Source organism: Amblyomma mixtum, chromosome 1 (assembly GCF_055824585.1).
Source record: "Amblyomma mixtum isolate Tamu chromosome 1, ASM5582458v1, whole genome shotgun sequence".
Classification (NCBI taxonomy): Eukaryota; Metazoa; Arthropoda; class Arachnida; order Ixodida; family Ixodidae; genus Amblyomma; species Amblyomma mixtum.
Genome location: NC_143012.1, coordinates 60,747,692 through 60,763,184, shown reverse-complemented (window position 1 = coordinate 60,763,184; position 15,493 = coordinate 60,747,692). Strand labels below are relative to the sequence as shown.

Genomic DNA, 15,493 nt, shown 5'->3' with positions numbered 1-15,493 from the left:
ATGTTAAGCAGATGCTCTTTGCCATTGTTGTATTGCACCTTGCATTCACAGATAATAAAAACTCATCTCCTTTACTGCAACCAGCTCAGTGCAGACAATTTGGCCAACATGCATGGTTAGCAGGCTTTAGGTAGGTTAGTTGGCACAGTACCCTGGCGAGTCACAGCGGCCATCACCAACAAGGCCTCCAAGCTCAATGCCAGCTTTGCCTGTGGCTGCTGAAAAACCTGCAGGCAATATAACACATGCTTTTCATTCTCCTTGTTTAATTAGTAGGCAGTTCACTATCTGGAAATGCATAGAAGCTATACTTTTCAGGCAGAGAACTACACCTGCAGGAACGCTTTCCCGCATCTTTTTTGAAATGCGCGAGGAAGCTACCTGGCAAGGATGAGCAATGGATGCGGGGAAGCTCTCCTTAGGGGTACGTTTGTTTGCCAGGAAGCCTTCTTAAAATTTTTTTCTCTTCTCTAGCTTGCCTTGAGAGTGCTTTGCAGACACCTCCCAAGCACTTAAAGGTTCACAGATACGGAGTGTCTACAAACCTTTAAGAAGAATCGCTTTGGTTATGGTTGCTGCGAAAGTTTGTCTTAACCAAAGATGTGAAACAGGTTGTCTTAAGATTTTTTTTATCATTGGGTCTATGAGAAATCAATTGAATATTCTCATATTGTTCGCATAGCTGGCACAGAAAAGAACTCCCAGTAAGCGTTGTGTGAACACTTTTATGAACTGCGTCATAAGTTTGGAGCACACAAACTCGTCCTTCAGTTAGCAGACTTCTAATATGCAACAAACAGAAAATACACACAGTTAGGTGAGACATTCTTTTGGCTGGACTCTACTTTTTCTCAGTGATACAAATGACGTAGCTGTTAGCACAGCTTTTTGTAATAGTCTTTTAGTTGTGATTGTGTCATTTACCAAAAGATCAGCAGTGATTCTGATGGTTTTTCTCCTGTATCAGATATTAACCATGTTTTCTGATTGTGTAATATGTGGCGTAATAACTTTATGTTATGGCTGTCACACAGGCCAGTCGTCTCAAATGTGTTCAGTTATCAAGGGACGTTCATACGCTGTCCGATAATATTAACGGCAGGAGAAAGCATCATGAGGAAGAACTACAATAAATCGGTTTCTGGCCCACCCACCCAGTACATGTTTGCTGTCGACTATATGTAGCATGCATAACCACTAATCTCCCACGAAACACGCACGTCGAATACATCCTTAACAACGCTCACCAAGTGTTCGGATGTCTCCACCGAAATGTTTACCTCACACTTGCCTAAGTGGAACAGTTGGGGATAAGAGTTAATGGAGAATACATAAGTAATCTTAATGTTTCAGCAATCTTACCACTTCATCGACAGTCAAGCCACACCAGCCATCCTAAAGCCGTCTATCCGACCCCAGCACAGACCACAGCCCATCTTCGTTCGTTTTTTGTTCAGATCGCTCGGGACTGGAACAAACTGCCTGTCGACGCTGTGCACCACTCCGACCCACATTTCTTCAAGACTGCCATCGAACCACTCTTCACTTGAACATTATGCCCATCCCTCATGTAATACCCCACACCAAGGGGCATTTGAGGTACTAATAATAATAAATAAATCTGCGATTCGCTGATGACATTGCCTTGCTAATTCACTCAGGACATGAACTGCAAAGCACGATCAATGAATTAGACAGGCAGAGCAGAACAGTGGTGCTAAAAATTAACATGCAGAAAACCAAAGTAATATTCAAGAGTCTAGCAAGAGAACAGCAGTTCGTAATTGATGGAGCAGTGCTGGAAGTAGTAAGAAAATATGTCTACTTATTGCAAGTAGTGACAGCTGATCCGGATTATGAGAGGGAAATAACTAGAAGAATAAGAATGCGGTGGAGCACATATGGCAGGTTTTCTCAGATCATGAATGGCAGTTTACCAGTATCCCTCAAGAAAAAAGTATACAACAGCTGTATCTTACCGGTACTCACCTATGGGGCAGAAACGTGGAGGCTAACAAGGGTTCAGCTTAAGTTAAGGACAACGCACCGGGCTATGGAAAGAAAAATGGTAGGTGTAACATTAAGAGATCGGAAGCGGGCGGAGTGGGTGAGGGAACAAGCACAGGTTAATGACATCCTAGTCAAAATCAAGAGGAAGAAATGGGCTTCGGCAGGGCATGTAATGCGAAGGCAAGAGAACCGGTGGTCCTTAATCTAAGAGAAGGCGAACATAGCAGCGGGCGGCAGAAAGTTAGGTGGGCAGATGAGATTAAGAAGTTTGGGCGGATACGGTGGACGCAACTGGCGAAGGACAGGGTTGATTGGAGAGACATGGGAGAGGCCTGTGCCCTGGAGTGGGCGTAGTCAGGCTGCTGATGATGATGATTATTATTAGTAATCTGCGGTTCACTGATGTGAGACTGCCTGGCTAAGTAACTCAGGGGACGAAATGCAAAGCATGATCAATGACCCATAGACAGGCAAAGCGGAACAGTGGGTCTAATTATTAATATGCATGGAGATAGCTAAAGTAATGTTCCACAATCTCGGAAGTGAACAGCAGCTTACAATATGCAGTGATGCGCTGGAAGCCATAAAGGAAAACATGCACGGTACTTAGGGCAGGTAGTGACAGGATATTCATGCGTACCACTGTAGTGAAATCACTAGAAATATAAGAATGATGTCTATAGCATTTGGCAGGTAATCTGAGATCACGAATAGCAGTTTGCCAGTCTCCCTCAAGAGAAAAGTACTTACCAGCTATCTTACCGGCACTCACCTATAGGGCAGAATCGTGCAGCCTAAGGAAAAGCGTTCTTAATCTGAGGACAACGCAGCGAGCTATGGAAAAAAAGATTTGAGAGGCGCTTAACCTCTGCCTCAATGGAATGACGCAATAGTGTTAATGGGTTAATGTCCATATATGTAGAATTGGTGATTCTCTATGTTGCATTCATAGATCGCTGGGAGTCCTCGTACTATTCCTGGCGCAGTGGTTATGCAATCAGCCACTGCCCTGACAGGTCTGTTTCCGACTCAGCTACTGGTATGGCTTGTGAGACCCTTGTTGCTCTTCCCGAGCAACCTGCAGTGACTAATCGTTAATTTTAACAGCCACCTTTCACCTTGGGTAGTTTGCTCCCAGTCCGGTGGACAGGTTTTGGTGGCGTCACAAAGTAACGTGACCTAAGTGGCAGATGGGCCACTCTCTATTTAGTTCACGCCGCCGTTGACGACACCAAATTTTCTGCAGAACGGAAGCCTTAATGTCCTCGCATTAAAAATAATAGGTGTAAGGTTAAGAGGCAGGAAAAGAGAAATGCGGCAAAGAGCAATGCATTTACTCGAGGCAATGATGTCATCAAGTCGAGTTAATGACATCTTAGCCGAAATCAAGAAGGTATGGGCATGGGCAGGTCATGTAGTGCAAAGGCAAGATACCCGCCGCGGTGGCTCAGTGGTTAAGGCACTTGTCTACCCTCTCGGAGGTGATAGTGAAAAACATTTATCGTCTATTTTTACAGAGCGGTGATTGGAGTAAGGCCGTATTATGCCTTTCCCCTCACAATACTAGGTGGAGCCCCTATTCCGGAGCCCCATTAGCAAGCAACACCGCCCGCGTCCATTGAACCAAGGCCTTTTGGGTCTTTAGGTCATGACAGCCAAGCAGGGCTGCCTCCCAGTCCCCTCTGGTGGGGATGGGGTTGGGGGGGATAGATTGGCTTTGACTGACACACCTAAACCATGTGGAAGGTGTCAGTCACCTCCCCACAGAAGTGGCACGTGCCATCAAAGGATGTGTTGAAATCTTTAAGCACCGTTGGGCACAGTACAGTGTTAATGAGAATTTTGATGAGGAAGCCTTCGTCAGTGCGATCCAGTCCCTTACAAGGGGACGGCTAGCGCCAGTGCTCCTTATTGTAGTAATCGGTGATGTGTTTGAATGTAAGGGCCAGATTGTGTGATCGGGAGTAGGCTTCCAAGGACAGGGAGATTGCCCGGGGAGAGAGTGCGTGGGCGGCCTGATCAGCCCGTTCATTTCCCTGGAGTCCTTGGTGACCGGGGGCTCAAATCCGGTTACATGGAGTTGGATCTTTGCATAGGCCACTATATTACAGTATGCGCCAGGCAAGCGGGGGAGCCCAGCCCAGCTCATAGTTCCGACAGTCCCCTCGTGAGTCGGTGATGATGTGTTTCAACTTGGGGTTAGCGAGAGCTAGAGCAATGGCAATCTCCTCCACGTGTGTTGCACTGTAGGCTTCGAAAGCGAGCCCGTTAACTGTGTTTGTGTTGTGTACGACAGCGGCCGTGTACCATCCCCCGTGGTGTGGGCCGGCAACGTCCATGTAATACACGTATTGTTGGTTACCATAGTATCGCGCCAACGCTTCCGTGTGCACTTGGCGACGACCGCAGTGGTCTTCTCTGGATATGTTGCGGGGAAGGGGTCGGACCCGGAGTGTACGTCTCCAGGGTTCTGGCACTCTCTCCCTTTCCTCTATGTGGTAGTCGTGTTTGACATGTAGCTGGTCCAAGAGGCGGTGACCAGACGTGGTCTGTGCAAGACACGTGTATTGGTTGACTAAGTGGGCTTTTCGAAGCTCCCGGAATGTCTTCAGCACGTCCAAGGCAAGAAGTCTCTGGTTGGACGTGGCGTTCGGGAGGTCGAGAGCCTGCCTGATGACTTTCCAGTGGATGACCTCCATCACCATGCTTGCTCAGGTGCAAGCAGGGGGTTGAGTAGAGGATTCTACTCGTTACAAAAGCATGGGTAAGCTTCCTTGCTTCGTAATCCGCCCTGCTTGTTGGAGACCCGGCGGACCATGCGGCCTGCTCTCCCACCGTGCGAAGTTTGGCCAGGGTGGTGTCGGCCCTGCGTTGGTGGTGTACGAAGAGGCCAAGCAAGCGGGTCTCCTTGGCCTCCTGGATCGTCCCCGAGGGGAGACTGATGCGAAGCGGAGTTGTGTCCCTGGGGGAGAGACGTGCATGCACAAATTCCGATTTAGCTGGGGCGCACTGGAGTCAGCAGTAGGCCGCGTGGTCTTCTACTAGGGTCGCCGCTGCTTGCAGGCAGGATTCCATGTGGCCCAGGCTACCTTGCGTGGCCCAGATTGTAATGTCATCCACATAAAGAGCGTGATGTGTCCCGGGCAGGGAAGACAATTTGGAGGGAAGATGAAGCATTGCCAAATTTAAGAGGAGGGGAGACAGGATCGTGCCTTCTGTTCCCCTCGAGACGATGGTGTAAGGCCCATGTTCCACATCTTGTATGCATGCATATTGGGCTTGATGGTCTGTAAGAAACTGTCTTATGTAATGGATTTATTTGTGGCCACAGTTGGTCTGACTAAGTTGGTCCACGATTACTTCGTGTTTGACGTTGTCGAATGCACCTTTAAGATATCCAAGGCGACCACCTTGTCGTTGTGGGGCATTCGACAGGATCTAATATGTCGCGGTGGGGCTGCAGAAGTGTATCCTTTGCTGACTTGTGAAGGCGAAAACCGAACATGGTGTCCGCGAAGATGTACTGTTTCGATACCGACCCGGAGTGTTTAAACCCGACCGCGGCGGCCGCGTTTCGATGGAGGCGGAACGCAAAAGGCGACTGCATGCTGTGCGACGTCAGTGCACGTTAATGATCCCCAGGTGGTCTAAATTATTCCGGAGACCTCTACTACGGCACCTCTCTCTCTCTCTTATTTCTCTCGCACCTTCCTCCCTTCCCTTACGGCGCGGTTCAGATGCCGAGATATGCGAGACAGATACTGCGCCATTACTCTCAGAAACCAATTTACCAATTTTAAGGCAAGATAACCAATGATCCTAAGGGAAGCGTAGCAGGGGGCGGCAGAAAATTAGGCCGGTGGATGAGATTAGGAACTTTGAAATTTAAAGGTGGTAACCACACGCGCACGCACGCACGCACGCACGCACGCGCGCACACACACACGCAAGCACGCGCACACACGAGAAGAGAACTGGACAGATCGCCCCTCACAACTGATTTATTTTACAGAAACCACACACACATATACAGCCAGCCAGCGCCTGCGCAAGGAGCAAATTTACGCATCAAGTTGTATATGATGAGCATCGCTCAATAAACTTTTTTCTGTGGAGAAAAACGAGAACAACGAAAAGACAAAATGCCAAGGTGAAAACAGAAACCGAGACGGCGCCGCCTACTTCAGGTGGCTTCAACTTTGAAAGTGCGTCATCCCCGTCATCGTCCAGTGGAGGTCAGTGACGTCAACAGGCTCGGTTTGTCTTTGGTAGGCGGCAAATTTTGTTCTGCTTCGTTTGGTTCGTTACACTGTTTTTCGAAGTTCTACCTTTGTTTTTCTCGCGTCATGGACCCCGAGCTCGAAGCGCGAATTCGGCAGAGGAGCGCCGAGTTGGGCCTCGAACCCTACAGATTTGAGCCGATCAAGGTCTCGGCTTTCAATCCTGACAAGGATGAAAATGGTAAGTGACGAAATAATTCGACGGAACCGATAATGACGTTCTGCACATCTTGACGGTTATATCAATTCTACAAGGCGTACAATGCTGTAAATAATGGGTAGTTTGAGTGCTTGAAGGCTGTAACATCAGTTCCTACGTAAGACCTCTGCAGAGCAACTCGATTCTGCGCTTCCGATGGCATTGTTTTCAGCTGTCGCTTTTTTTACAACATGGGCACCTGCATGTTCCGCAGATATACATTTAAGGCTAACGCAGGTGCGGTTGCGGCTACTGCGAAACAATGGCCACGCCATCCAAACAGGTGTGTTGCCGCGCCATTCCGGCAGCCGTACCCGATCCCTGGGGCGGCTGCGTAACCCACAGCCCCGCCTTCAAGGCCATGTGTCGTACCCCAGAAGTGCTAAGGGCCGCGTACTGGGAGCTACGCGACAACGGCGTCGACATGGAGGGCGACGTGGAGGTGGACGAGGAGAGGCACAAGTAATGATTGTTATTGTTGTTGTTGTCTCGCACTTGAAACAGAGTTGTGCCTCACCGTAATCCCTGGCCTTTTTCAGGGCGTACCGCTTCATTGCTCAACGACTGTTCGTTCGTTGGATCTGGAAAACACTCGAAACGACACATGTGCTGCCAGCATGCGTCGTCTGCCAAATTCGGCGAGAATTTCCTTCTGCTGACGACTGACTGTGAGTAATGGTCTGCTGGTATCACGGTACATCTACATTTTTATATTAAAGTCTTGTTTGCCGTCTAATGCTGCCATTTGCTTGTGTCTGTCATGAACTGTTGTGATGATGTTGGCTAGTAACCTGAACCAATGGCTTCAACTAGCGAACACCAGGTGACGACATCACCCATGCTCAGGGCCAACGGATACATGCAATTTGTGCATTTAATGTTGTGTGCGCACAGTCTCATGTGCATGCCCCTTTCATTTTTCTCCCACCTATGGAGCAAGGCTGCAACATGCACAAAGAAAGGGTAACTTCTGCTTGCTTGAATGGCAAGTAAAATTTGAAGATCAGGAGGACATGAGTGTTTAAGGACTGGCAGCAACTGGCATACTGAGGCAGCCTAACGTGTGCATAGTAACAAGACATACTGCAGATATTGTCATTTTCTTTATAGGTAAGCGTCACTCATTTTCTTTTTCATCTGTTCTCTCCTATATCCCTTAAGTACCATCGTCGTCAGTGGATAAGAATTCCTGGTTTCTGTCTGCCACTGAGTTAGATTTTCTTTTTTACCAGAAACAATTCTCCAGTGGTTAGAGTTGTTGCATTTGTTTTTATACTGTGCTGTTTGCCTATGGTCTACAAAGGTCAAAAATGTAGGCATCCACCTTTGTTAGAACAGGTGCGTGTGACTCAGGCCAGATGCAAGAAGAACCCATGTTTGCATCTGCCAAGAAAAAATTGTCTACTTGCTTAATGTTTTTCACTAGTTTTGCATTTGTATTCTTTCCCTTTTCAAGTGTTCACTCGACCATTTTCCTCAACAACTCTTAGATTCTCATCTCGATCTCCATGCATCTTCAGTGCCGTCATGCTCGGGAATGGCTCACAGGCTCTACATTTACGGCCTGTTACGTCAGCCAGTGTAATTGGCAAAAGCTCACTCGCTTTGTTGCAGGTATAGGTTAATGGTTGGTCATTAGGCATTACTTCCACTTTTGTTGTCGGTACCAACCCTTATGACAGAAGCGTCGCCCAGTGACCATTCTCTGTGGCAACGTCATTTGCTTACCGTTATCCTTTCTAGAAATTCTTCCAGACGTACTCTTAAATCCATGTGCAAGCTTTCTTTCATTTTGGGAACGCATTCTGTAGCGTCTTAATCGTGCAGCATGTCTTTACTGGCTTTCTTGAGCACTGTTGCATTCTTGGTGTAGACAACTCAGCCTGATACTCCTCTTGCTGTGCAGCTTCAAAAACCTTGCGAGAAACTATCTGTTGTGTTGCTATGACTTGGAGATGCAGCTTTTGTTACCGCACATTTCACGTTAAAACCACAATATACAGTTCCATAAAGCCTTGCAGGCCTGCTTTTCTGCACATTGGTCAAGTAAAGTCTGCAGGGGCAGAACAGTGAACTTGCTTTCAAACTAGCCTGGTTCTTAGCAAAACGGCTTTGCATGAAACCATTGGTATTCGATGCTGCCAAGTTGCCTTCTTAGCCAGTTGTCAACTAAGCATAATTCTATGATTGGTTAGACAATGTTTGGTAATCGCTGCTCCTTCTCCGCTCACTGGCCTACATATCTCACCATCATACAAACATCCTCCATAGACTGGAGAATACAAACTAGCATATTTTCTAATCATCCCATTTTAAACAAGTCACAAAATACCCAGGTTACTGTCCTTGATGCGGAGCAAGTCCCATGCACTGTAATAACTTTAGGGGAGGCCTGGGAAAACCGGACAAAACATTAATAGTGCCGCACCCTGCACACGAGCAGTGAAAGTGGCTCTGGCTAGCGACTACCTGGACCAGCAAGCCTGGATCATCCAGCTAGTCCGCAAGTCAGCTGCCGCCAGTGGAGCCCTGGAACAGAAGCACCGAGCTCCAGCAAATTCCCTTTTAGATTAAAGTTTTCTCTCTCCTTCTTTCTCTCTCTTACCACTTATGCTTGCCGATCGAGCTATCAAAATTGATCAATAAGCGTAAGGTAACCTATATAAGGAAGTAGAATATCGAAAATAGAGCATGCTCTAAAGATCAGAGGAATCCTAAAAGCTGTCAGGAAAAGATTAAGCGCAGGCAAAAGTCGGACGTATGTGCTAAGAGACAAGGAGGCCAACGTCATTGCCATTATGGATAAGACAGTTAAAGTAGCCGAGGAGCGCTGCACAGACCCACACACCAGCTGGAGCAATCAGGACACTAACGAGAGAGGCAGTATACTACAGAGCAATTTTACATCGCTCCAGTAAGGAATTAAAGAAAACTGTAGGAGCAATTCAAAAGCGGAAAGCAGCTTATGAGAGCCAGGTAACAGCAGATCCATTGAAGGGTGGTGGGGATATTACGCTGGAAAAACTAGCCACCCTGTATACACAATGCGTTATGACTTCGATCGAACCGGAATCTTGAAAGAATGCTAACACTGTCTTAATTCATGAGGAAGGAGACGTCAAAGCCTTGACAAATTGCATACCAACCAACTTACTGTCCATTTCCTACAAGGTATTTTGCTAAGGTAATCGCTAATAGAATCGGGACAATATTAGACTTCAATCAACCAAACGACCAGGCAGGCATTCGTAAAGGCTACTGAACAATATGCCATATTCACACTATCAATCAGATGACAGAGAAATGCGCACAGTATAACCAACGCCTATATGCACCCTTCATTGATGACGAAAAAAAACTTGACTCAGTCGAAACATCAGCAGTCATGCAGGCATTACGGAATTGGGGTGTAGGGCAGCCATATGTAGAAATACTAGAAGATATCTATATAGCGGCTACACAGCCACCTTGGTCCTCCACAAATACAGTAATAAAATAACAATAAGGAAGGGTTACAGGCAGCAAGGCATGATCTCTCCAATGCTATTGACCGCGTGTTTATAGGAGGCATTTCGAGACATAGATTGAGAACAGCTCGGGATAATAGTTAATGAAGAATGTTATTAGTATGCAGCGATGACATAGTGGTAGAGCATCTGCCTCGCGTGCAAGAGGACCGGGGTTTGAATCCCAGTGCCATGCAATTCTCCATCGGGTCAAAAAAAAAAAAACTGCTCGTGTCAATGGAATTGAATAATCAGGCCTGGAGTGCTGCCTGATCCCTGTGACCAGAATCGACTACGCACTTCCTCGCCAGAACAGGATTTGGCCACCCTGGTGTAGTACTTGGCCGAAACCTTCTTAGAACAAACCAATTAACTCTCGGCCCTCAGTCCCCAGCGGCTGCAGAGCAACTGACCAAGGCGGCAGTCAGACCTGGGACACAGCGGAGGGTGCTAAGAATCTCTGGCTCCGGACAGGCCACCATTGGAAACTGAACCTCGCAACGTTTAGCGCAAGAACCTTATCCAGTGAGGTTAGCTTAGCAGCGCTGTTGGAAGAATTAGCAGCTATTAAATGGGATGTCATAGGGCGTAGTGAGGTTAGGAGGACAGATGAGGAGTATACAGTACTAAAGGGCGGGCATGTACTGTGCTATCGTGTATTAGCAGATAGACGAGAACTAAGTGTGGGATTCCTCATAAATCAGGATTTAGCTGGCAACATCGAGGAGTCAGGCAGGGAGACACGATCACGCCTATGCTATTCACTGCCTGTTTACAGGAGGTGTTCTGTGGCCTGAAATGGGAACAGTTGGGAATAAAAGTTAATGAAGTATACCGAAGTAATTTGCGATTCACTGTTGACATTGCCTTGCTAAGTCACTCAGGACATGAACTGCAAGCATATCAATGAATTAGACAGGCAGAGCAGAGCGGTGGGGCTAAAAATTAACATGCAGAAAAGCAACAATGTTCAACAGCCTAGCAAGGGAACAGCAGTTCGCAGTTGGTGGCCAGGTGCTGGAAGTAGTAAGAGAATATGTCTATTTAGGGCAGGTAGTGACAGCTGATCCGGATCATGAGAGAAAGAAATAACTAGAAGAATAAGAATGGGGTGGAGCACATATGGCAGGTTCTCTCAGGTCATGAATGGCAGTTTACCAATATCCCTGAACAGAATAGTTTACAACAGCTGTATCTTACCGGTACTCACCTATGGGGCAGAAACGTGGAGGCTAACAAAGAGGGTTCAGCTTAAGTTAAGGACAACGCAGTGAGCTATGGAAAGAAAAATGATAGGTGTAACGTTAAGAGATCAGAAGCGGGCGGAGTGGGTGAGAGAACAAATGCGCGTTCATGATATCCTAGTTGAAATCAAGAGGAAAAAGTGGGCTTGGGCAGGGCATGTAATGTGAAGGCAAGATAACTGCTGGTCCTTAAGGGTAACAGAGTGGATTCCAAGAGAAGGCAAGCGTAGCAGGGGGTGGCAGAAAGTAAGGTGGGCGGATGAGGCTAAGAAGTCCGTGGGTATGCAGTGGCCGCAGTTGGCCAAGGAGAGGGTTGATTGGAGAAACATGGGAGAGGCCTTTGCCCTGCAGTGGGTGTAGTCAGGCTAATGATGATGATGAATCGAGTTTTACAGTATTAACGAGAGGGTGGCAGGTATCATAATTAAATTTAATAAGAGGTACAAACTGAAGGTAGTGCAGGCATACACGCCTACATCAAGCCATGATGACCAGATAGTTGAAAGCTTCTATGAAGACGTGGAATCGGCAATGACCAAAGTAAAATCACAGTACACTGCACTGATGGGCGACTTTAATGCGAAGGTAGGTAAAAAGCAGGCTGGAGACTAGGCTGTAGGTGACTATGGCATAGGCTCTAGGAATAGCAGGGGAGAGTTAGTAGTAGAGTTTGCAGATGGAAATAATTTACGGATCATGAACACCTTCGTCCGCAAATGAGCAAACAGGAAGTGGACGTGGAAGAGCCCCAATGGTGAGCCTAAAAATGAAATAGACTTCATACTGTGCACTCAACTTGGTATCGTAGAGGATGTGGAGGTCCTCGAAAAGGTCCGTTGTAGTGACCACAGAATGGTAAGGTCTCGTATTAGCATAGATTTGAAGAGGGAACGGAGGAAACTAGCGAAGCGGAAGGCTACTAATGAGTTAGCATTAAGAGGGAAGGTAGAGGAACTCAGGATGTCACTGCAGAACAGATTTTCCGCTTGAACTGAAAAAGACGACCATAGTGTTCAAACAATGAATGATAATGTCACAGCTATCGTTACAGAGTGCACCACAGAAGAAGGTGGTAGGATGGCTAGACAGGATACCGGCAAGCTATCTCAGCACGCTAAAGATCTGATTAAGAAATGCCAAAGCATGATGACGTCTAACTCCACAGACAGGATAAAACTAGCAGAGCTATCTAAGTTAATCAATAAGGGCAAGGTAGCCAACATAAGAAAGTTTAACATATATAGAGAAAATCGAGCATGCTCTAAAGAACAGAGGTAGCCTAAAAGCAGTGAAGAGAAAACGGGGCATGGGTAAAAACCAGATGTATGCGCTAAGAGACAAAGAGGGCAATGTCATTAGCAATCTGGATAAGATGATTAAAGTAGTCGAAGAGTTTTACACAAATCTATACAGTAGTGATTGCAATCAGAATGTTTGAGAGAGGCAGTATATAGAGCACAGCAATGTGACTTGTGAGGGCGAAAACCGAACATGGTGTCCGCGAAAATGTGCTGTGTTTCGATACCGACCCGGAGTGTTCGAACCCGACCGCGGCGGCCGCGTTTCGATGGAGGCAGAACGCAAAAGGCGCCCGTGTGCTGTGCGATGTCAGTACACGTTAAAGATCCCCAGGTGGTCTAAATTACGCCGGAGACCTCCACTACCGCACCTCCTCCTCTCTTCTTTCGCTCGCACCTTCCTCCCTTCCCTTATGGCGCAGTTCAGGTGTCCACCGAGATATGCGAGACAGATACTGCGCCATTTCTCTCAAAAACCAATTTACCAATTTTAAGGCAAGGTAACCAATGATCTTAAGGGAATCGTAGCAGGGGGCGGCAGAAAGTTATGCGGGTGGATGAGATTAGGAACTTTTGAATTTAAAGGTGGTAAAAACCACATGCACGCACAAACACACGCACACACACACGCGAGAAGAGAACGGGACAGAGCGCACCTCACAACTGGTTTATTTTGCTGAAACCACATACACATGTACAACCAGCCAGCGCCTGCGCAAGGAACAAATTTACGCATCAAGTCGTACATGGTGAGCATCGCTCAATAAATTTTTTTCTGTGGAGAAAAACGAGAACAACGCAAAGACAAAATGCCAAGGTGAAAGAAAATGAGACGACGCCACCTACTTCCGGTGGCTTCAACTTTGAATGCGCGTCATCGGCGTCATCATCCAGTGGAGATCAGTGACGTCGACAGGCTCGGTTTGTTGTCAGTAGGCGCGCTATTTTGTTCTCTGCTTCGTTTGGTTCGTTACACCGTTTATCGAAGTTCTACCTTTGTTTTTCTCGCGTCATGGACCCCGAGCTCGAAGCGCGAATTCGGCAGAGGACCGCCGAGTTGGGCCTCGAACCTTACAGATTTGAGCCGATCAAGGTGCCGGCTCCCGATCCTGACAATGATGAAAATGACTCGTGGACGACAGACTCATCAGACATTTCCGACGGCAGCGAGGGCGATTATGTTGAGTGGTAAGTGACGAAATAATTCGACGGAACGGATAATGACATTCTGCGCATCTTGACGCTTGTATCAATTCTACAAGTCGTACAACTCTGTAAATAATGGCTAGCGCATGCTAGCGTGAGTGCTTGAAGGGTGTCACGTTACTTCCCTACGTAATGGCTGTGCGGAGCAACTCGATTGTGCGCTTCCGTTAGCGTTATTTTCAGATGTCGCTCTTTTACAACATGCGCACCTACATGTTCCGCAGATATACTACATTTAAGGCTAATGCAGGTGCACTTGCGACTACTGCGAAACAATGGCCACGCCATCCGAAGAGGTGTGTTGCCGCGGCGTTCCGGCTGTTCGTTCCCATCGGAGGAGCGGATGTGTCACCCGCAGCCCCGCCTTCAAGGCCATGTGTTGTACCCCAGAAGTGCTCCGGGCCGCGTACTGGGAGTTGCGCGACAACGGCGTCGACGTGGAGGGCGACGTGGACGTGGACGAGGAGAGGCACAAGTAATGATTGTTATTATTGTTGTTGTCTCGCACCTGAAACGCAGTTGTGCCTCACCGTAATCCCTGGTTTTTTTTTCAGGGCGTATCGCTTCATTGCTCAACGATTGTTCGTTCGTTGGGTATGGAAAACACTTGAAACGACACATGTGCTGCCAGCATGCGTGGTCTGCCAAATTCGGCGAGAATTTCCTTCTGCTGACGACTGACTGTGGGTAATGGGCTGCTGGTGTCACGGGACATTACATTTTTAAATTAATGTCTTGTTTGCTGCCTTATTCTACCAACTGCTTATGTCTGTCATGAACTGTTTTGACAATGTTGGCAAGTGACCTGAACCATCTCAACTAGAGAACGCCAGATGATGACATCGGCCTTAATATTGTGTGCACAGTCTCATGTGCATGCCCCGTTAATTTTTCTCCCACATATGAAGCAAGGCTGCAACATGCACAAAGAAAGTAACTTGTGCTTGCTTGAATGGCATAAAATTTGAAGAAAAGAAGGACATGAGTGTTTAAAGATTACCAGCAGCTGACATACTTATGCAGCCTAACGTGTGCATAGAAACGAGACATACTGCAGCTATTGTCATTGTCTTTATAAATATGCATACGTCAGGCATTTTCTTTTTCATCTGTTCTCTCCGCTATCTCTTGAATGTCTTGCAAAATTTTAGCGCGAAAAACACGAACAGAAAGAGTAGACGACACGAGCGCTCGTGTCGTCTACTCTTTCTGTCCGTGTTTTTCGTGCTAAAATTTTGCAAGATGTATGTTAACCAACTCGCCCAATCTGCAGTATTGTTAAATTACATCTCTTCAATGTCATCATCGTTGGAGGATAAGAATTTTTGATTTCTGTCTGCCACTGAGTTAGGTTTCCTTTTTTACCAGAAACAATTCTCCAGTGGTTAGAGTTGTTGCATTTGCTGTCATACTATACAGTTTGCCTCTTCTCTACAAAGGTTGAGAATGTAGGCATCCACCTTTGTCAGAACAGGTGTGCATTACTCAAGCCAGATGCAAGAAGGCCCATGTTTGCATCTGCCAAGAAAAAATTGTCTACTTGCCTGATGTTTCTCACTGGTTTTGGTTTTGTGTTCTGCTTCTATAGTTCCTTTTGAATTGTCCTATGAGCCATTTTCCTCAACGGCTCTTTGGATCTCACTTCGATCTCCATACCTCTTCAGTGCCGTCATGCTCTCGGGGACGGCTCACAAACTCTACATTTACTGCCTGTTACATCAGCCAGTATAATTGGTAAAAGCTCTCGCTT

General features: G+C 47.0%; 3 protein-coding genes across 3 annotated transcripts in view; 2 read left to right on the top strand and 1 right to left on the bottom strand.

Moving 5' to 3' along the window:
• Nucleotides 1–150: 150 nt before the first annotated feature.
• The window catches only part of LOC149366432 (uncharacterized), a 36,188-nt gene continuing 20,845 nt past the window's right edge, over nucleotides 151–15,493 (bottom strand). The window contains exon 8 of the mRNA XM_089550780.1: nucleotides 151–227. The gene's annotated coding sequence lies outside the window, so the exon portion shown is untranslated. The remainder of the gene's footprint in view (nucleotides 228–15,493) is intronic.
• Nucleotides 6,731–7,214, top strand: LOC149366434 (uncharacterized). The gene is made up of 2 exons (XM_089558872.1): nucleotides 6,731–6,951; nucleotides 7,029–7,214. The coding sequence occupies exons 1-2, from the start codon at nucleotides 6,752–6,754 to the stop codon at nucleotides 7,153–7,155; spliced, it is 327 nt and encodes a 108-aa protein (XP_089414998.1). The 5' UTR covers nucleotides 6,731–6,751; the 3' UTR covers nucleotides 7,156–7,214.
• On the top strand, nucleotides 13,427–14,612 carry LOC149366433 (uncharacterized). The gene is made up of 3 exons (XM_089558862.1): nucleotides 13,427–13,725; nucleotides 13,994–14,218; nucleotides 14,298–14,612. The coding sequence occupies exons 1-3, from the start codon at nucleotides 13,550–13,552 to the stop codon at nucleotides 14,422–14,424; spliced, it is 528 nt and encodes a 175-aa protein (XP_089414988.1). The 5' UTR covers nucleotides 13,427–13,549; the 3' UTR covers nucleotides 14,425–14,612.

Bases quoted from the DNA above. Each gene is read 5' to 3' on its own strand.
- LOC149366434 (XM_089558872.1), top strand. From the start codon at position 6,752: ATGGCCACGCCATCCAAACAGGTGTGTTGCCGCGCCATTCCGGCAGCC. The intron at 6,952-7,028 runs GTAATGATTGTT...GGCCTTTTTCAG, and splicing joins GTGGACGAGGAGAGGCACAA to GGCGTACCGCTTCATTGCTC.
- LOC149366433 (XM_089558862.1), top strand. From the start codon at position 13,550: ATGGACCCCGAGCTCGAAGCGCGAATTCGGCAGAGGACCGCCGAGTTG. The intron at 13,726-13,993 runs GTAAGTGACGAA...AGGCTAATGCAG, and splicing joins GAGGGCGATTATGTTGAGTG to GTGCACTTGCGACTACTGCG. The intron at 14,219-14,297 runs GTAATGATTGTT...TTTTTTTTTCAG, and splicing joins GTGGACGAGGAGAGGCACAA to GGCGTATCGCTTCATTGCTC.